The sequence below is a fragment of the Myotis yumanensis genome, unplaced genomic scaffold (assembly GCF_028538775.1).
Source record: "Myotis yumanensis isolate MYYU_CA2020_CCGP unplaced genomic scaffold, mMyoYum1.0.hap1 SCAF_11, whole genome shotgun sequence".
NCBI lineage: Eukaryota > Metazoa > Chordata > Mammalia > Chiroptera > Vespertilionidae > Myotis > Myotis yumanensis.
In genome coordinates, this window is record NW_027223762.1 from 21149778 (window position 1) to 21170918 (window position 21141).

Genomic DNA, 21141 nt, shown 5'->3' on the forward strand with positions numbered 1-21141 from the left:
TTCCTCATGTTCAATTCTAATTGAAATGTATCACATAGATCCTCAAAGACAAGTCTCTGAGAAACATAATGGATAATGTCTTCAATTGAGTTTTCAGAATATATACAAAATGTGGTGGTTTTTGTTTTTTTGTTTTTTTCTATTTCTTGTGTTTGCCTTGTAAGAAATTTGGAACTATAATATTGAACCTTGGCTCCCTGAAGACATTTTTATAAGGAGCGAAGCTAATCTATTCTAAATGTATCAGTTTTTAGTGATCTGATTAATAAAGGGGCACTCAGAAGTTTTAACTGTCCAGAGCTTTTGTGAAGGCTTCATGTGTGGCTCCCCGAGGAGCTGCTGACCGCCTTAAGGAAAAGGTGGGAGTGCTGTATACAGTAGGTTTGTGGTGAGGGGTAGAGGAAAGACAGCTGGGAATAGCCACATTTCACTTCCCATCCTACTTTTCTCCCCACAGGCTAGAAACAGACAGTTGGAATCACCCACCCCGTCCAAGGCACTTCCCAGCCACATCCCCAGGAAGAGGATAAAGGAAAACAGTGTGTCACCAAGGGCCCTCCCCAGGGGCAGGATTCTGAGACTGACTGGAGGGACAGCCTGACCCTGAGCACCATCCTTTCATGAGTGCTACACTTTGGGGTTTGCTTGCCTGTCTTCTAAAGGCAGGGAAGGAATAATTAGATGACTCAAGAAGAGTTTCCTTTCTTTGGTTCTATTCGGGCCTTTAAAAAAACAACAACAACAAAAACTCCCTAAATGGGTGGGAGACTAAAACAAACAAGAACTAAACCTCAGTCTCCACCCCCCACCTCCTGGGCTGGACAACATCTGGGAGAGGAAACTGCGGCCTGGGGCTTAGAGGGGTTGCTGATTAATGCACATTTCCTCTCCCTACCCCCATCTCAAATGCCAGCTCTTGTGCTTGGTGGCTAGCAGCGACAAAACCAAAGTGAATCACCTTATATCAGGATCCATAGTTAGCAAAAGTCTAAGCAACCCTGGCCAGTTTTTCTTAGCGGTTAGAGCATCAGGTTCTATTCCCGGTCAAGGGCAAATACCTCTGTTGCAGGCTTGATCCACCTCACCCTAGTTGGAGGGTATGTGGGAGGCAACCAATGGATGTGTCTCTCTCACTCTCTCTCCCCCTTCCCCCCCTTTCATTCTGTCTGAAAAATCAATGGAAAAAATATCCTCAGGTGAGGATTAAAAAAAAAAAAAGTCTAAGCAGCAAGCATGTCTGGGGTGAGAGGTCAAGGCCGAAGGTAAACATCTCTGATTCAGGCTTTGGTCTTTTGCTTTTAGATGGTGGCAGCTTCGATCTCCTTTCGGCTCGGTGCAAAAGGCTGGATGGAGTAGGCAGAGCTAATCCAGTGCTGGCGGAGAGGCTGCTTCAGCGGAGTGACTGCTCTTCTCACCTCCAGGGAGCTTTCCCCCCGGCTCCCCTGCCTTTCCCCACTGAGCTTGGAGGGAGGGGCACGGCCAGGCGGGGAGAAGTCTCCCTCCTTCTGTGAGTTGGCCTTGCTTACCTAGACGGCTTCCTTCTCAGGTCAGTGGATATTGGCCTTAGTGCTGGAATGTGTATACTGGACTCGTTTTCCATTCTCTGTCGGGCCCGCAGTGTTGACCCAGGCCCTCCTCTTCATATGGGATTAGAGGAAAGGGATTTTATCAGGCTACCCAGCATCTGCACTCCCTTCCCACATTGAGAAGGGTAACCACTTTGTGAATCCTGGTGCCCTAAGAGAGAGCCCGGGCGGCCAGATGCTCTCTTCTCCTTTGCAGCTGGGACATGGACACACAATCAAGACGTGGCCAATCAGGTGCACCTGCTGCACATGGACCCCACAGTCACTGGCACAAAGTATCAGGGACAGTGGAGAATCCTTCCTAGGGGGAGGCTGCAGGACAACAGGCATATCCAGGCTCCCAGGGCAGCGGTGCTCGAGGTGGTATCCAGTGTCCAGGGCTGAAGGTGGCCGTGCAAGTTGTGGTGCAGCACAGGGCAGCAGCTGCACTGGCATCCCCCCCTCACCCTTTCTTTGCTGTGATTGATTGTGCCTGTGGCCTTGGATGTGATCCTGAGTTCCTGGTTCGTGTTTTCTTGGCCTGTTTCTCCAGCCTTCTCAGTGATTCTATGAGTTACTCGATAGCCTTTCAACAAATCAGTCAGAGTTGGTTTCTGTTGCTTGCAAATGAGAACCCTGACTTTGTTCAACTACAACTGGTCTCAGTCAATCGCTTGCAGATGCTTTTTTTTTGTTGTTGCTTTTTTTCTTTTTTCTCCACTGCCTGCCTTCTTTATGCCTCTGCCTTCCTGGCAGTTCCACAAATAATCCAGAAAAGGAGGAATGAGCATGCAGAGAATTTGACCACAGCTGGGAAGTGAGCCAAGAGAACTCTGAAGAGCTTGAATATTAGATCCCTCACTTTGTTAGGTGGGGTGGGTGCAGGATTAATGAGACAGAAGGCTGTGGGCTGTCTATCGTATTTTATTTTTTAATCTCTGACTTGATTATACGATGATTACCCATGGCACTTAAAGATCCCTTGAGGGCGTGGACCAAGTCTGCCTTGTTTCCCCAGTACCGACGTCATACTGGATACTCAGAAAATACTAGGATGAGGAATGATGATGGAAGTTTGAGAAAGATAATTCATGGAAGAAAAGCTTAATATATTCTTAATGTCTCTTTAAAAAAAGAATTGTCTCAACTATGTGGGAGCTGAAGATTAAGGCCTGTGAGCCGAGCCAGCACTGCAAATATTTGGTGGTGTTGACTGAAGAGCAAAAGCCTGGAGCTTTAGCCATCAGACTATCTGAGACGGAGACAACACACTCCCAGGCAGGCAGAGCCTGCCTTGGGGCCAGCCCAGACAGAATGCAGGTCCATTTCTTCTTGGAAGGCGCCCCCCCCCCCCCGCCCCCCCGAGAGTGCCTGCAAGCTGAACTGAGATTGCTCTCCAAAAAGCATTTTGAATCGATTTCAAATGCATTGACAGTATTTGGTCAAAACCCCAGAACTGGGGTTGCAGGGCGGTGGGCAAAGTTAGTCTGAGTCGAGAAAACCAAGGGCAGATTTCCCCATCAGCCACCTCACCCTTAAAGGAACTTGGGTGCATCTGTGTAGTGAGGCTGGTTTTGAGTAACACGCATATTTGGATTTGGGGTCACGAGGGTGCATGTGCTACAAACTGACCCTGGTCCTCATTCTTGTTTGTGGGATGAACCAATGAACCCTTACCTTAGGCCAGTCGCTTAACTAGTCCATGTTTTCATTTCCCAATTTTAAAATCCCTGGTTTTAAAACAGAGGGTTTGGACTATCTCGCTCACCAATTCCCTATCTAAAAATGCAATATTTCTGTGATTTCCCTTAAGGACAAGAGTCCTGTGTTCTTCTTCAATATATCCTTCCGTCCAAGTACAAAGCTGGACACAGCAGGCACAGACAGCCGGCAGTGTGGCAGTATTCCGGAAGAGCCTGGGCCAGACTCCTCTGAGAACACTCTCAAGCCAGGATGTAGTGCTAGCAGTGATAAAGTTAGAGGGAGAACGCTGGCATCCTTTGACCTGTAACTATATTATGTAACCAGTTACAGAACCTTCTAAACTGCTTATGGTGCTTAGGTTTGCTGCTGGAGCTAGAGTCCCAAGCCTCCTACTTCTAGCCCAGGCTTATCTTTAAATTCACATAGAACAGTAAAAGATAGCTGAAGCAAACACCTCCAGTATAATCTGGGACTAGCAGAAAGAATTGTGACATTTCATACACATGTACATATGGTGTATGTGGTGTGTGTGTGTGTGTGTGTTGTGTGTATGTGTTATGTGTGTGTGTTTTGTATCTATCTGTACTGTGCAACTTGGTTTTAAATTGTGGAATCTGTGGCAACTATTTTTGCTCAGTGAGGGTGCTTTGACTCTTTCGGTCCTGGTTTAGAATGATAAGCAGATTTGAAAGTCATTAGTGACAGCAGACAAGATGGATGGTCGTCTTAATACAGCGGTTCTCAACCTGTGGGTCGCAACACCTTTGGGGGTCAAACGACCCTTTCACAGGGGTCGCCTAAGACCATCGGAAAACACATATATAATTACATATTGTTTTTGTGATGAATCACCATGCTTTAATTATGTTCAATTTGTAACAATGAAATTGGGGGTCACCACAACATGAGGAACTGTATTAAAGGGTCGTGGCATTAGGAAGGTTGAGAACCACTGTCTTAATCCGTCTGCGTCCTCCCTTGGGGAGAGGCGGAGGACTCCACAGAAAAGAGGGATGGGAAGGAAAACAAGGACATCCCAGCAGGGAGGAAAGAGAGTGGCAACAGACGTGGGAGCTCAGCTGCCAGCAACGATCTGATGCCCTGCATCGCTCCGAGGAGAGGAGACAAGTCTTCCCAAATCCAGGTGCCCCAACATGATTGCGAAAGCCACACCCATCGGCCCACGGACTGCCAACACTGCTGCAGAACCAGTGAGACACCTTGGGGAGCTGCCCAACTTTCTGGAAGCATCGCTGGTGGATGTTTGAACACACGCAGGGGGCGGCTCAGAGCTGCCACCCAGAGCTGAACAATCTGTGTGTGGGGTGTTTGTTTTTTTTTGAAAAGGCAAAGTTAATTTCAGAAATGTGGTCCTAGGGCTAACAGCCAGTTCCTTCTCCCACCAGCCTGCAGGACTGACTGAGCAAGTGCACAGAGCTTTGATGTCAACAGAGGTAGGCAGGGCAAGCCCCAGTGGAAAACTGTGAAGTCAGCAGAGTTATCTCCGGCACTCCTCCCTTCCCCCTGGCTTCCCCTTTCTCCACCCATTTCCCCCGCTCCCAGCTTCCAGCGCCTCATTTCCCAGGGGACCCTGGAGCACATGAAAAACCCGCCATCAAAGTCTGCTCCCTCCCCCCCCCCCCACCCGCCCCAGGTCTAAATCAAACAAAGGCGTGCGTTCCATACATTTCCTCAGAAAAGCGTGCCGCACAGAAACCTGGTCTTTTGTGCTCTCTCGGTTTCACCCCAAGTTTGAAGCTGTCTTCCTGCCTCCTGGGGCTTTAAAAAGATTCAAAAGTGCCTCAGACCAATACAGCTGCTTGGTCTACGGCTCCAGTTTAAACCACAAATTATAAAATGATAAATCTCTGCTGGAATCTCTTCCAGGAAAGACTATGTTGTCAAGATTAAGTTACAACCTCATGGACCTATGAGTGGGTCTAGCTGCTGACTAACTCGCACACTCATTTTCCTGCTGGGGATGTTTTTTTTCTTCATGAACTTTCACTGTTTCTGAATAACTTTAAACAAAGAAAAAATGACCGAAGGCAGGAAAAACATCGGGGACTTTTGAACCCTTGGAGCTCGCTCCATGCGTTATTATGTAACGGCTGCTTTCTTTCGCTTTGTGAGAACCAAAGGAAGTTGAACAAATCTCTCTCCTCTTGAGCACTGAACTGCCAGGGAGCGCTGAGAAATGGCGTCACGTGGGCAGCTGCACTCACTTCAAACTCCAGTTGGAACGTGTAGTGTGTGGTAAATCAAAGCTGTTCTCAGGAATGTGGGTCTTAAAGTATTTGCTCAGTGATTTCGGGCAGGATTGCAACATGAATTACTGTATTTTGTTCCCATGAAAATCAATTCTTGGGAATTCTCTTACGGGGTCCAGTCTAGTGACAGAAGAGTGTGACAAGTCATTAGGCCACATGCACACGTTCCTGTAAGGATGCTCCTCTGGGCCACAGCCTTGGCAGGCGGCAGGAGGAGAGATGAAATACTGGCTTGAGGCTGCTATCTCGCCTCCGCATAGGGTCTGTCACGCGGATCACCTGGGCCTGCAAGAAGAAACTCAGTGGTCCCAGGACACTCTGGTCTTGAGGACCATCAGACTGTGAGTCATCATCACGGTAGCCTTTACTCCTAAATTCCCTCTTGTTTATTTCACACCTCAGACCTTCCCGTCGCTTTCTTGGGGCCCTCGGGTTTTTGTTTTCTGATGTCGTTTTGTGTTATCGCCCACGCCAGCCACTGCAGACCCTGCCACGGCCACTCTTGTCTCTGTTTTTCTGAAGTCAGCCCTGCTGTCATTACAGCTGCTTTTTCTGGGATACTTCAAGTTGTGGGGTTCTTTTCCCGTGATTATAGCTCTTTCTTCCAATTTTGACTAGTCTGGCGTCTCTATGATTATAGCTCATTAGGACTCCTGAGGCTAGAAGGCACTTTTTTACAATGCAGCCTTGTTTTTATTTTTTTTTTAAGATAACATGTATTCTAACTTATTTTTGCACAGAATTATAAAGATGGAAACAATAATAGTTATTAATCCCACAGTTCAGATAACCCCTAAGAGTATTTCTTAAAGTGAAAATAACATATACACAGAAAGAAAATTAAAAAGGCTAGTAGCTAGCCTTGAGATGGAATTCAAGTCTGTGTTTTTGTGATTCCAGAGCTTACACTTCTGACCACCTGACCCCATTCAATCCCACTCCCCTCCTTAGGGGTTAATGGTTAGTGTCTATGCTTCCAGGCCTTGTTTGATATATATATATTTACCATTATATGTCTAAGTTTTATTTGTACACGACTGGGATTATCCCACTGGGAGAAAAGTTTAACATTGTGATTAATAAATGGACATTGGAGCAAGACCATCTGAATTCAAGTCCCAGCTGGGTGACCTTAGACAAATTACCTAACCTCTCTTAGACTCAGTTTTCCACCCTCTTTTTTATGGAAATTAGATTATTTGATATATGTTAAACTCTTTTTCTTTTTGGTTTGGTTTTTGTTAATCCTCACCCCAGGATATTTTTAAAATATATTTTTATTGATTTCAGAGAGGAAGGGAGAGAGATTGAAACATCAATGATGAGAGAGAATCATTGGCCTCCTGCACATCCTCCACTGGGGATGGAGCCCACAATCTGAGCATGTGCCCTGACCAGAATCAAACCTTAGACCCTTCTGTCCACAGGTAGATGCTCTATCCACTGAGGCAATCCAGCTAGGGCCCAAGGATATTTTTCCACTGATTTTTAGGGAGAGTGGAAGAGAGAGGGAAAGACAGAGAGAAACATCGATGTGAGAGAAACACATTGATTGATTGCCTCCTGCACTCACCCTGACCAGGGCCCTGGTTGGGGAGGAGCCTGTAACCAAGGTATAAGCCCTTGACCAGAATCGAACCCGGGAGCCTTTGGTCCATAGGCCAACTCTCTATCCACTGCACCAAACCAGCTAGGGCTATGTTAAACTCTTAAAACGATGCCTGATGCATAGAAAACACTCAGTACCTGCTAGTTCTCATAATTATTTCTATAATACATTGTACTGGGACTTGCTCTCTCCCTTACCAATATATGTTAGGGGGGTATTCCACAGCAGTATATATAGATATGCCTCATTTTAAAAGTGGCTAGTGTGGTATTTCATAAAACAATCACACTGTGGTTGATTTAGATGTGCCAAAACGGGTTGTTCCTTGCATTCAGCCCTTTCTCCTTTGAGAATACAGAGTACTAGAGTCTATCAACACAAGGTTCACCAGATATCAGCATATTTATTCTACTTGTTTATTTAACAAACACATAGCTTGTTTACTACCTGCCACACAATGTCCTAATTGCCTTTAAAACGTTAATTCATTTAATATTCATAGGACATCATTGAAGTAGGGACTATTTCATCCCCATATTACAGATTGGGAAACTGAGGCACAGAGAGATTAAGTAATTCACCCAAGATCTCAGAGCCAGGAAAAGCAGGGCTGGAAGTCCAACCTAGGCAGTCTGACTCCCAAGTCCATACTCTTAACCACCCCACACCTCTATTCTTTGTTCTAAAATCTGTGGCATCACTTCAGTAAGACCTGGAGCCTCATCTTGGAAATTCAGTCTCTTGGGAATAGACAAGTAATCTAAAAGCAACATGATCTGCTAAAACAACCTGACTCCTTCAACTATCAAGGGCCAGTGTTTCTAAAGACTGTTCCTGACGCTAGCCAGAGCGTTGAGAAAGCCCTTCAAGTGATAATCCCAGCACTTCCCTTCAGAGGCCCCTGGTTCTCAACTCTGCCTCTCTGCCAGGCTGGCCCCTGAGCAAACTCACAATGCAGGACGGCATGCCTGCAAAAATAAACAAGCATGTTTGTGTCGGGTCTGTGTATGGAGCGGCGAACTTCCAATTAGATGGTGCAAAACTCATGCAAGTAATCTTTTCTTTTTCTGATTCTTGCTGTGTCTGGGCCTTTCACAACGGACTTGGCCAACTCAAATTCCTAAAATGCTAGGATCAGAAAGTCTGGTCAAAAGTTTGCTAGTAAAATATAAAATCCTGGCTCCTCTGCGCTCCTTCACTGCCCCATCCCTACCCTCAAGCTACTTTAGCTTTTAGACATGTGTATACTAAATGCCTTTTTCTTTAGAGATATGGATGAGATATTTCTTTTGGAGTATGTCCAGACAATCTGGCAAATTCACACTTGATATTAACTACAGGGAAGCATATTTTTAAAAAAACAAAAACAGAGGAACAAGAAATAAAATTAGGGCAGATTGTGGGCCTATCCTCTTTGGAAATCAGAATATTTTTTCAAATGAAAGACTTCATAAGACGGAATGGTTTTGTTTGTTTTTTCAATGTTTTGCTTGCTTTGTGAATAAGAGTTTAAGTTTTCATTTCAAAAGTTATTGCTCATTCTAACATACTAAACCTGCATTTTTTCTTTTAAAAATAATAACTTCTATCTCTGGGTTCTGTCCTTATGGAAAGTACTTAAGGCCAGTTTTCTACCCATTTTGAAGCTTCCGTTTGGGCTCAAGGAGCCTCCTATCTTGTTCTAGCTGGGACATGCTGAAAGTAGAGCTGGCAATCGTGCATAACTTGCTATACTTTTTGAGCTTTTGCTGTGGCTCTAGCCCTTTAAGTTTTAGGAAACAGGGTAGAGAAGGTAGGGAGATCATGAAGACTGGGGAGAAGGGGCTATGATGGGAACAGGAAATAGAGCCTTCTCAGGAATTCCTTTCTGCTCATTTATTCTTCAAACCACATCTGTACCACATGTTTGGTCTAACTCCTCTCACAGGGAGGTAGTTGAGCAAGGAGTCGACTGGGTTGGGATGGAACCATGGGCTTGTCTTACCCTTAATTACAATACATAAAGCTGGAGATTGAATATAAGGAACTACAGGGTGGGGGGTGGGGGGAGTAGGTTTACAGTTGTGAGTTCATGAAACACAGAGTTTATTCTTATATCATTATTATTTATTAATTACTGTATTGTTTTCCATATGAACAACTGTAAACCTACTTTTTCCCCACCTTGTATATACTGGCAGAATTGCTAAGACCAAAAACAGAAGTTGATTGAAAAAGAAGGGATCCATTTTTCATTAAAAATATGCCAAAACCGGTTTGGCTCAGTGGATAGAGCGTCTGCCTGCGGACTCAAGGGTCCCGGGTTCGATTCCGGTCAAGGGCATGTACCTGGGTTGCGGGCACATCCCCAGTGGGAGATGTGCAGGAGGCAGCTGGTCGATGTTTTTCTCTCATCGATGTTTCTAACTCTCTGTCTCTCTCCCTTCCTCTCTGTAAAAAATCAATAAAATATATTAAAAAAAATATCTATCACACACACACAAAATATCTTTCACACACACCTGCCCCCAAAATCAATCACCATACCCACCTGCCCCAGTAGCATCTAGGGGGAACTGCTCTAAGCCCTGGTCCCTGAAGAAGAAGTAGGTCCAGTAGCCATGCTTTGTGTCATATGATCCAGCTCCCTGATCTCTGATTTTCTCATAGCTGATTGGACCAAAGATGGGTACCTGATTTAAGAGCAGTCAATCCATAGATTTATTAGGTTCCCACGACCTATAGCCGGGTTTGAAAAGATATGTGGAGCCAATCTAGCTGGTTTGGCTTAGGGATAGAGCCTTGGTCTGTAGACCAAAGGGTCCCCAGTTAGATTCCTGTCAAGGGCACATACCTTGGTTGCAGGCTCCTCCCCAGCCCGGGGCCCTGGCTGGGGTATGTGCAGGAGGCAACCAATCAATGTGATTCTCTCACATCAATGTTTCTCTCTGTCTTTCCCTCTCTCTAAAAGATCAATGGAGGATTAACAACAACAAAAAGATATGCTGAGCCAATCAGAGTCCCTCTCTTAGAGAGGTGGCATGAGAGCAAAGAGAGAAGTTACCTGTTAGTATCAGAACAGAAGGGAGTCTGACTGAACTATATTTATAATGTTGAAATACCATGCACACCATGAATTTCTATTGGTGAGGTCTGTATAACCATCTGAAATTGAGGACTAGCTTTTAGTACTAGTTTCTCAGAAGTCAGCCCTTTATGGTTCCTGTTCTTGGTTTCTGAAAGCTTCCATTATCTTATCATGTGTCTTTCTTAAAGTTCTTATATTTGAGCTAACTGCAATGAGTGCCTGATACTTGTAGCCAAAAAAAGCCAATCTAAAGCATTATCAAATAGTCAGGCAAAAACAGAGCCAAAATAAAGGAGGCTGAGGAATAAGGAAAGTCTAAAACAGAAGCAACAGGAGTAGGTGACTTTGTTAACTTTCTTGAGGTTGCAAATAATATTATTGAAGCCAACTCAAGTTGATTAAGAAAGGAGAAAAAGAAATTCATGTAAATATGTGAAGGATGCTAAAATAGCTCAAGGATAGTCAGGATTCTTTAAAACTAACATCAGTTCCTCAAAATGTTAATCATAGAGTTATTACCATATGTACAATATGACCCAGCAATTCCATTCTTATGAAAACATATGTGCACATGAATACCTTTAAACCAAAGTTCATAGAAGCATTCTTCATAATAGCTAAAGAGTGGAAACCACTCAAATATCCATCAACTGATAAATGGATAAACAAATCAGTATATCTATACAATAGAATACTATTTGGTCATAAAAGAAATGAAGTTATGATACATACTACAAATGGATAAACCTTGAATAAGTGAAAGAATCTAGACAAAAAAGATTATGTATTATCTGATTCAATTTATATGAAATGTCTGAAATAGACAAATCCATAGACACAGAAAGTAGATTAGTGGTTGATAGAGGCTGGGCAGAGTGAGGAATAGGCAATGACAGCTAACGGGCCTGGAATTTCTTCTGGCAGAGATGAACACATTTTGGAATAAGATAGTGATGATGGTTGCACTACTCTGAATATACTAAAATAGTATTTACTTTAAAAGGTTGCATTTTATGACATGTGAATTATAGCTCAATAAGTCTGTTATTACAAAAATTATATATACAAAAAATAGCAAAACAAAACAAAAAAAAAGTGGTGCCACAAAGTTGAAAACCAGGAATAAACCACGTAATTCTCTCATCTTTGTTTCTCTGTGGATATCTGCTTCATTCTTGTCTCTACAAATAAGCTTTTTTTAGCTTTTACATAAGCATAGTAAACAGACTCTGAACCCCACAGTTCAAAACTTGTATGTTGTTATAGAGACTAAATAGATGGTCATCTACACATTTTCTCTTCTTTCTGGACATACAACTAGATTACATTTCCCAGCATCCTTTGCAGTTCCATAGGGTCATGTGATGAGTTATAATCAGTGGATTGTGGGCAGAAGTGATGCATACTACTACTTCTAGGCCTGACCAATTAAAAAGAAAACCTACTCTGCACCCTTATATCTTCTCCCTCTTCCTTTTACTAAGGCCTTAGAGAATCGTTGAGCCACTAGATTGAAGGAGCCAGAGTACTTGATAAAATTTATGGAGCATAGCATTTCCCCATCTCCGATGACCTACATTGTACTGTGATATGACTGAGAAATAAAGTTAAACTCCTGAAATCTGGGGGTTGGTTGTTCTAGCAGTTAAACTACTCTGACTATATATGTCCTCTAACCCAGATTGATTGCCTGGCTCTTGATTCCAATTGAAATCTTCAGGTAAGAAAATTGTATTGGTCCAAAGTGAGTCAGGTAGTCTCCTAGTTCAGTCAACTAAAGTCACAGAACTGAGACACAGTCCCTGGGGGCCTACTCATGGACGTGAGTGGCATTGTTTAGAGAAAAGATGGCTACTATGGGGTTAAGTAGGAAGGGTCAGTGTGAATTAGGGAGATGAATGCATGATGCGCTGAGCAACTTTTTGTTTCTCTCCCCAACAGATTCATAGATATATAGTCATGTGCTGATTATAGTCATGCGCTGCTTAACAATGGGGATACAGTCTGAGAAATGGGTCATTAGGTGATCTCCTATTTGTGTGAACATCCTAGAGAACACTTACATAAACCTAGATGGTCTAGCAGCTAGCTAGACTCTAGCCTATTATAGCTAGGCTATATGGTATAGCCTGTTGCTCCACGGCTACAAGCCTATGTGGCATGTTACTATACAAAACAACATGAGTTCAAATCAAGTAGGAGAAAACATGATAGACGTGGTAAACATGAGGTGTATGAGAATTCTGCCAGCGTAACATCGCACATGCTTTTACAGAAAGAGTACACTCTAAAATAACAAAAAAGTAAATACATAAACCAGTACCATAGTCATTTATGATCATTATAGAGTATTAGGTTCTGTATATAATTGTATGTGCTATACTTACAGTATATATAAATGGTTTGTTTACACCAGTATCACCACAAACTTGTGATAATGTGTTGCATTGTGAAGTTACAGTCACTGGAAATAGGAAATTTTCAGATCCATTATAATCTTATGGGGCCATCAGCATGTATGCATTAACCAAAATGTTGTTATACAGCGTAACACTGCAGATACAGATGTGGATATGAATATGGATTATACAGATATAGATATTCTAGTTCCTAATTCTAAAAGTAAAGTTCCTTTTAGGCAATTTGAAAAATATCCCCCAACCCCCCCAAAATCAAGTCATTTTGCATACTTCCTTCTTTCCTTTACTGTCCATTTCTTTCCTTCCTCCCATCCTGAGAGGCAGTATAATGTAGTAGCTAAGAGTGGTGAAGTTTTTAGAATGAGACTAGCTGGCTATAGCCTCGCCTCACCACTTTCTGGCTCTCTGACGTTGGGCAAATTATTTAACTGCTCTCTGTCTAAATGTTCCTACCCATATGAAATATGAATGATAACGCTTACCATAGAGGAGTTTCATGAAGGTTAATGAGGTAATACGAATGTTCAGTGTTTAGTATAGTGCCTGGTACACAGTGCGAACTTATTTACTACTTGTTGTTATCGGGTGTCTAAAACTGCATCCCCAAATTTTTAATTTTTTTCTTGAATGTTCTAAAGATGGAAGGTGGACGTTGTTTTTAGTGACAGCTTTTTATGTTCTAGAGGATCCAAAAGACGTGTCAACCAGTTGTTCTTGGGGACATCCTGAACGGGTGGAGGAATCCAAGTACAGATGTTTTAGATGGAGATACTGAGGTTTCTGTTTAATAACGCAAGCAGCCATTTTCATTGGGGGCAGGTATACCTCTGCCCAGGTTATTTCAACATCTTGCTTCTTCTATTGAAGGTCAGAAATAAGAAGTTGGGGCCCCAGGACTTGGATCAAGAGTATGAGAGGAGACTCCCACCCAGGAGGGTGGGGCAGGCTCCAGCACTACCGTGATAGGCAGAGAGCTAAGGAGAGGGCTGCCAGATGGGAGCTCCTGGAAAGAGCTGTGAGGGGGGAGCTTTAGGGGCAGTGATGTCAATACCCACTTTTAAGTTTTCTTTTTCTGCACTGTGATTTTCTTATGTAATCCTTAAGGCTTCATAAAGTTTGTTAAAATTGCATCCTTATGTTAGCTGCTTCTTGGGAAATAGAAGGTTTTCACATTTCATGTACGGTGAGTGACAGTCAGCTGGAAAAGCCATTAGGAGCGGGGAGGGTCCTGGGGCAGGCCTGCTGAGTGTAAGGTGACCACCACAAACCAGTGTGGAGTAGTGAATCTGTAAACACTGCTGGAGGTGTTCAGAAACACCTGGAGAGGTGAATGAACTTCTTGTGGTCATACAAGATGGAGAATAGAGTTATAGTATATGGAAGGGAGGTAATCCAGTAAGGCTTGAAAATCTGTTCTATCTATCTATCTATCTATCTATCTATCTATCTATCTATCTATCAATCATCTATCTATCTAAGTATGTGTGATATATGTGTGTTATATATGTGTATGTGTGATACATATGAGAGAGGATATATATATATACACACACACACGTGTGTGTGTTTATGTATATATACAGATTTCCCCTACTATCTGAAAATAGAGAGTTCTTATGAAAACTTTTGTAAGCCAAAATGGCATAAAGTGAAGAAACAACTACATTAATTTATATGGAAAAAATTTTGAGCATTCCCAGACCCAAAAAAATAACTTATCAAATCATACCAACTATGCTTAATAACGTCCAGTTTTAAGCTAAGTGTAAACACTTTTATGAGCTTTCTTAGGCTTTTCTGGTGCTTGGGACACATCTTGCTAACAGATGCACAAAATAAATCGAGATAAAGCACAGATGCTCACAGACACAGTTCAAAGCTACGGCACTTGATGCTGAGTGTAGTTCCCAGGGAAGGAGCTGGCAGGGCCATTCTCCCTGCCCCGGGTGGGTGCTGCCTCGATAGCAGCTGTTGCAAAACAAAAGCTGAAAGCTATTTGTGCTTTTCACCTTTTTTTTGTAAAAGTGAAAATCCTCTTTGGATATCTTTGGCTTATTGAAAACAGGTACTATAGTAGGTCTTTCATAAAAGCCAAGAGTCATGATGCAAACTTTCAAAAAGTGGGGGATACACATATATACACAACTGTGTGTTGTCTGTGTATAGAATATATATCACCATTGGGTTTATAGTATATATTTTTCACTTCACTTTATATCATGAACTTCAATATCCTTACATGTTATTGAAATACTTAACAAGTATATACTGAATAATGGTAACCTATTGTATGATTATGCTATGATTTATTTAATTCCAATTACTGGACTTTTCCTCAGTTTTTCACTGTTGTAAATTACACTGCAGTGAACATTCTTACATAGTGTTTGCATATTTAAAAAACTGTTTCTCAAAATAAGTTCTCAGAAGAGTATTTTCTGTGGCAAATTGCTGGAAGCCGGTCCACCCTTGCTGCTTGACACAGTCGCTGCAGGGAAGAAACATCTGCACAGCATATGTTTCAAGGGACCTGGCGTATATGGCATACTGTTCTTAATATGTTTGCTCACCTTGGCGGTATGTGTTTTAACCAAGGTCACCACTCCAAGAAAGGTTGTTTCCCCAGGTAGGGATTTTTCCCTGAAGTTAGGGAGGGAATAAAACCCCTTAACTAAGTGCCAGGCGGGTAGTTAATCACTTTAACTAAGAACAATGATGTTTAAGCTACATAATCTTTACTCCCTGGAATGGAGATAAGAAACGCCCTAACCTTTGGAATAGAAATTGACAAGATTAAAATCAACTGGGATAAATACAGATGTAACAAGACAATAAAACACAGAACCTGGCTGGAGAACCTGGCTAGACTGCTGATCACCTGAATGCTGCTGTCTCCTTGTCATTCCTTCTTTGCCGACTCCGTCCACACCTTTGGGGAACCCCTGGACCTGCTGGGGCTGGATCCCAACATCTGGCGCCTGAACACAGTGTCTTGGGAACTCACTCGGCTGAGGAGACTTCTGGAAGAGGCTGCCACCACACTTACCGGCTTGATCCCTGAGCTGACCTCTTTCTATTTTTGCTGGTACGGAAAGCACCAGAGACCATCGATCTGCTCCTTAAAAAAATGGACTCAAACCTACCAGAAAACTTCCAGAAAGAACTCACCTGTGCCATCTGCCTGAATTACTTTATAGACCCAGTCACCATGGGCTGTGGGCACAGCTGCTGTTGTTCGTGTCTCTATGTATCCTGGGAGAAAGCAGAAAGCCCTACTTGTCCTGTGTGCAGGGAATCATCAGAGCAGAAAAACTTCAAAACCAATATTGTCCTGAAAAATCTGGTGTCCATGGCCAGAAAAGCCAGTCTATGGCAATTCCTGAACTCTGAGGACAATAGGTGTGGGCTGCACAAGGAGGCAAGGCAGATCTTCTGTGAAGACAACAGGAGCCTGCTCTGTTTGCACTGCTCTAGCTCTCAGGAGCACGAGGCTCACAGACACTGCTCCGTGGAAGAGGCTGTTGAGGAACACAGGAGGAAACTTTCAAACCAAATGAGATCTTTATGGGAAAAGATTCAAGAAATTCAAAAAAATCTCAGTAAAGATGGCAGAATACCTGTCTATTGGATGACTTATCTTTATAGACGCCAAGATGAAACCAGGGCTTTTTATGAGGCACTCCAACTGGTTTTCCATGAGAAAGACAAACAAAATTTGGAGATACTTATCAAGGAAGGGTCAAAGTTATCTGGACAACTGGAGAAACGTCAAGCCGAAATGATTGAAAAGAGGATAAGCCTAAGAGCAATGTATGATGAGCTCATGGACATGCGTCTGAAACCAGATGTAGAGATGCTCAAGGAACTAGGAGACAAACTAAGAAGGAGTGAGCAGGTGCAGCTGCACATGCCTCAGCCTCTGCAGCCAGAATTCCCTGCATGTCCCATCACTAGACTGATGCGCAGGCTCAACCGCTTCCGAGTGGAAGTGTCCTTCACTGGTGAAATAACCCATGACAATATAAGGTTGTTTGATGACGTGAGAAGTCTGAGGTTTATGCGTGATGGTCCACGTGTGTCTCTGGATCCTGGAGCATCTAACTGTTTTGCTGCATGGGGAGCCCAGGTCTTTAACTCTGGCAAACATTATTGGGAGGTGAATGTGGACAAGTCTTGGGACTGGGCTGTAGGGGTCTGTAGGGATTCCTGGATGAAGAAGAATGGCACATTGACTGAAAGTAAGGATACATTTCTTCTTATACATGTGAAGGAGGATAATCATACCACTCTCTGGATCACTGCCCCGATGGCTCCTCAGTACATACAGAAACCTCTGGGCAGGGTTGGTGTGTTCCTTGATATTGACAATGGAAGTGTAAGTTTTGTGGATGTTGCGAGGTGTTCTCTCATCAAGCATTCCTTCATTTGGCCTTCCCCATTTCAGAGGTATGTAGGTGATCTATGCAATAACAATTTCAGACCTTTCATTTCACTGGCCACGCATGGGCAGGGCTAAGTCAGGAACCTGCTTGTGTGCCTGGGATCTCTGATGTAAGGGAGCCCTTTTTATTTTTTTATTTTTTTATTTTTAATTAAATCTTTATTGTTCAGATTATTACATTTGTTCCTCTTTTTCCCCCCCATAACTCCCCTCCTTCCAGCTCCCACCCCTCCCTCTGCCCTCACTCCCCACCCACTGTCCTCATCCATAGGTGCACGATTTTTGTCCAGTCCCTTCCCTCATCTCCCACACCCCTTCCCCCCAAAGAATAGTCAGTCCATTCCCTTTCTATGTCCCTGATTCTATTATAATCAACAGTTCATTCTGTTCCTCAGATTATTTATTCACTTGATTCTTAGATTCATTTGTTGATAGATGCATATTTGTTGTTCATAATTTGTATCTTTACCTTTTTCTTCTTCTTCCTCTTCTTAAAGGATACCTTTCAGCATTTCATATAATACTGGTTTGGTGGTGATGAACTCCTTTAGCTTTTCCTTATCTGTGAAGCTCTTTATCTGACCTTCAATTCTGAATGATAGCTTTGCTGGATAAAGTACTCTCGGTTGTAGGTTCTTGGTATTCATCACTTTGAATATTTCTTGCCACTCCCTTCTGGCCTGCAAAGTTTCTGTTGAGAAATCAGCTGACAGTAGTATGGGTACTCCCTTATAGGTAACTGAGTTTCTTTCTCTTGCTGCTTTTAAGATTCTCTCTTTGTCTTTTGCTCTTGGCATTTTACTTATGATGTGTCTTGGTGTGGTAATCTTTGGATTCCTTTTGTTTGGGGTTCTCCGTGCTTCCTGGACCTATAAGTCTATTTCTTTCACCAGGTGGGGGAAGTTTTCTGTCATTATTTCTTGAAATAGGTTTTCAATATCTTGCTGTCTCTCATCTTCTGGTACCCCTATAATTCTGATGTTGGTACGTTTGAAGCTGTCCCAGAGGCTCCTTACACTTTCTTCGTATTTTCGGGTTCTTTTTTCATTTTGCTTTTCCAGTTGGGTGCTTTTTGCTTCTTCACATTTCAAATCTTTGACTTAATTCTTGCGCTCCTCTGGTCTGCTGTTGGGAGTCTGTATAATATTCTTTATTTCAGTCTGTGGATGCTTAATTTCTAGTTGGTTCTTTATCACAGCATCGAGGGTCTCATTAGATTTCTTGTAGATCTCAATAAGTTTATCGGCGGCTTCTAGACAGTTCTTGAGAGACCTTAAAAGTGTGGTTCTGAATTCAATATCCTCCCTTGATAGTTTTGTCCTGTTTCTTTGTCTCCGCAATTTTTACGCTTTCTTGGTGCACCCCCTAGTGGTCTTTGTGCGCAGTCTTGTTGTAGTTAAGCCTTGATTGTTGTAGTTAATACTAGAGGGATTTGACCTCCAGACGGACTGGCTGTGAGAATCAGCTGTGTCTGCAGTGGGAAAACTTCTGTCCTCTGGAGAGGTGCTAATCTAGCCTTTGCCTGAGGCTATCCGGCAAATGGCTCTGCGCAGGGCTTGGGCGGGGCGGGTCGCATGGGATCAACAGGGCGGGCAGAGGGAGCAGTTATGGCTGCTCTCAGTCCTGTTCCCAGAGGCTCTGCTTCTCAGAACCCCAGCAACCACTGCAAACCTCAGAGAGAAAGCTGCCCTCACGTTCTGACCGATGCCAGACAATCCTGCTTCTCCTGTTTGAGTCTGAGTCCCTAGAGACTTGCCCGGTCTGGAGCTCAGAGTCTGAGACTCCCTCCCGATTGAAAACGACAACTGCGCCCTCAGCCACCAGCCTGCTCCATGCGCACCTCCGTACCTTTGTATTTTCCACACTGCGCCTCCTCTGAGCCTCGGTATGCTGTTCTCTTTACTTCTAGTTGAAGAGTCTCTCCTCAGCCAGCCTTCCTGTGGTTCTGGGTGATGTCTGTTCTGTCTTTTAGTTGTATTTTTGAAGTGGTTGTTCGAGGCAACAAACTCCGGTGTTTACCTATGCCGCCATCTTGGTTTTTGTCCTGGGAGCCCTTTTTAGTTGAAGCCTATCGATGATATTGTCTTGTAGCCACTAGCATAAATTCCAGAGGAGGAATAACCCTAGACATGATATTAGGAGGTGATTTTATCACGGCTCAGGAGCAAATGTATATGCCCAAAGAGGCACTTATTAAAGTAAACAGTTGTGCAGTAAATGCCTGGAAATCCCTACCTTATACAGTAGGAAAAACAACCACCCTTACAGAGGTTAAACAGAAGGGCGAGGAACCGTATCAGGATTTCCTTTCTCGCCTCATACAGGCAGTCAGCAGCTGCCCTCTCACTGCAACAGGATTTGTTTTTTTGTTTTGTTTGTTTATTTATTTATTTTTCACATGCCCTTGACCGTAATTGAACCTGGGACCCTTGAGTCTGAAGGCTGACCCTCTATCCACTGACCCAAACCGGTTAGGGCTTGGTTTTTGTTTTGTTTTTTACTGAATGTATTGGGGTGACATCGGTTAATAAAATTATACAGGTTTCAGGTACACAATTCTACAATTCATCTATACAGAGAGAACTCTCTAGTTTCCCTTAAAGAGAGATTATTCTTAATTCTCCCCTTTCTACTTTGAAGGCAAGATGAAATGATGCATCTCTTGGTGGCATGACTGAGGGAAACCTTTTCTCTGACTCAAATTTACCCCTACATGTAGGGATCCTGGCTCTAGGTAAATGCCTACTAGGTTACATAACATATTTACTGTCGGGAGCCGGTCCATCCTTGCTGCTTGACACAGTCGCTGCAGGGAAGAAACATCTGCACAGCATATGTTTCAAGGGACCTGGCGTATATGGCATACTGTTCTTAATATGTTTGCTCCCCTTCTTGGCGCTATGTGTTTTAACCAGGGTCACCTCTCCGAGAAAGGTTGTTTCCCCAGGTGGGGATTTTTCCCTGAAGTTAGGGAGGGAATAAAACCCCTTAACTAAGTGCCAGGCGGGTAGTTAATCACTTTAACTAAGAACAATCATGTTTAAGCTACATAATCTTTACTCCCTGGAATGGAGATAAGAAACGCCCTAACCTTTGGAATAGAAATTGACAGGATTAAAATCAATTGGTATAAATACAGATGTAACAAGACAACAGGAGACAGAACCTAGCGAGAGAACCTAGCGAGAGAACCTGGCTGAAGAACCTAGACACAGAACCTAGACACAGAACCTAGCGAGAGAACCTGGCTGAAGAACCTAGAGACAGAACCTAGACACAGAACCTAGCGAGAGAACCTGGCTGAAGAACCTAGAGACAGAACCTAGACACAGAACCTAGCGAGAGAACCTGGCTGAAGAACCTAGAGACAGAACCTAGAAACAGAACCTAGCGAGAGAACCTAGGGAGAGAACATGGCAAAAGATCCTGGACAGAACCTGGCTACAGATCTTGGCTGGAGAACCTAGACAGAACATGGCAGGAGAACCTGGCGACCAGAACCTGGCTACAGAACTTGGCTGGAGAACCTAGCAAGAGAACATGGCAAGAGAACCTAACCAGAACTTTGCTGGAGATCCTGACCAGAACTTTGCTGGAGATCCTGACCAGAACTTTGCTGGAGATCCTGACCAGAACTTCGCTGGAGATCCTGGCTAGGCAGCTGATCAACTGAAGGCTGTCACCGTGTCATTCCTTCATCGCCGACTCCGTCCACACCTTTGGGGATCCCTGGACCCGCTGGGGTTGGACCCCAGCAATTTATAGGGACTATGACTTTAAAATATCATTCCGGGGAATGTTAATGAAAGTGTGATGGGGGGCATGAAGACTACTTACAGGACCAGACTGCCTTATCTAATGTTGGCTAGAACATGAAGAGTCTCAGGGCAGATTCAATGTCATAGCCATAAAGGAATGTTACAAGTGATGTGCTTACACCAGCTGTCCTGGCTCTCCCTTAAGTGTACCCCTCCCTCAGTTCAAGTATAACCATGAGAGTCCCCAGCACCCCAGGTGGGCAAGAATGTGCAGGGTACAGTCCACTGGGGAACGTCTATCTTTCTG

At 43.5% G+C, this 21141-nt stretch overlaps 1 protein-coding gene across 1 annotated transcript; it reads left to right on the forward strand.

Annotated features, from left to right (window-relative positions):
- The first annotated feature begins 15762 nt into the window (after positions 1-15762).
- Positions 15763-19154, forward strand: LOC139019627 (tripartite motif-containing protein 43-like). The gene is made up of 2 exons (XM_070428587.1): positions 15763-17081; positions 19049-19154. The coding sequence occupies exons 1-2, from the start codon at positions 15763-15765 to the stop codon at positions 19152-19154; spliced, it is 1425 nt and encodes a 474-aa protein (XP_070284688.1).
- The last annotated feature ends 1987 nt before the right edge of the window (positions 19155-21141 follow it).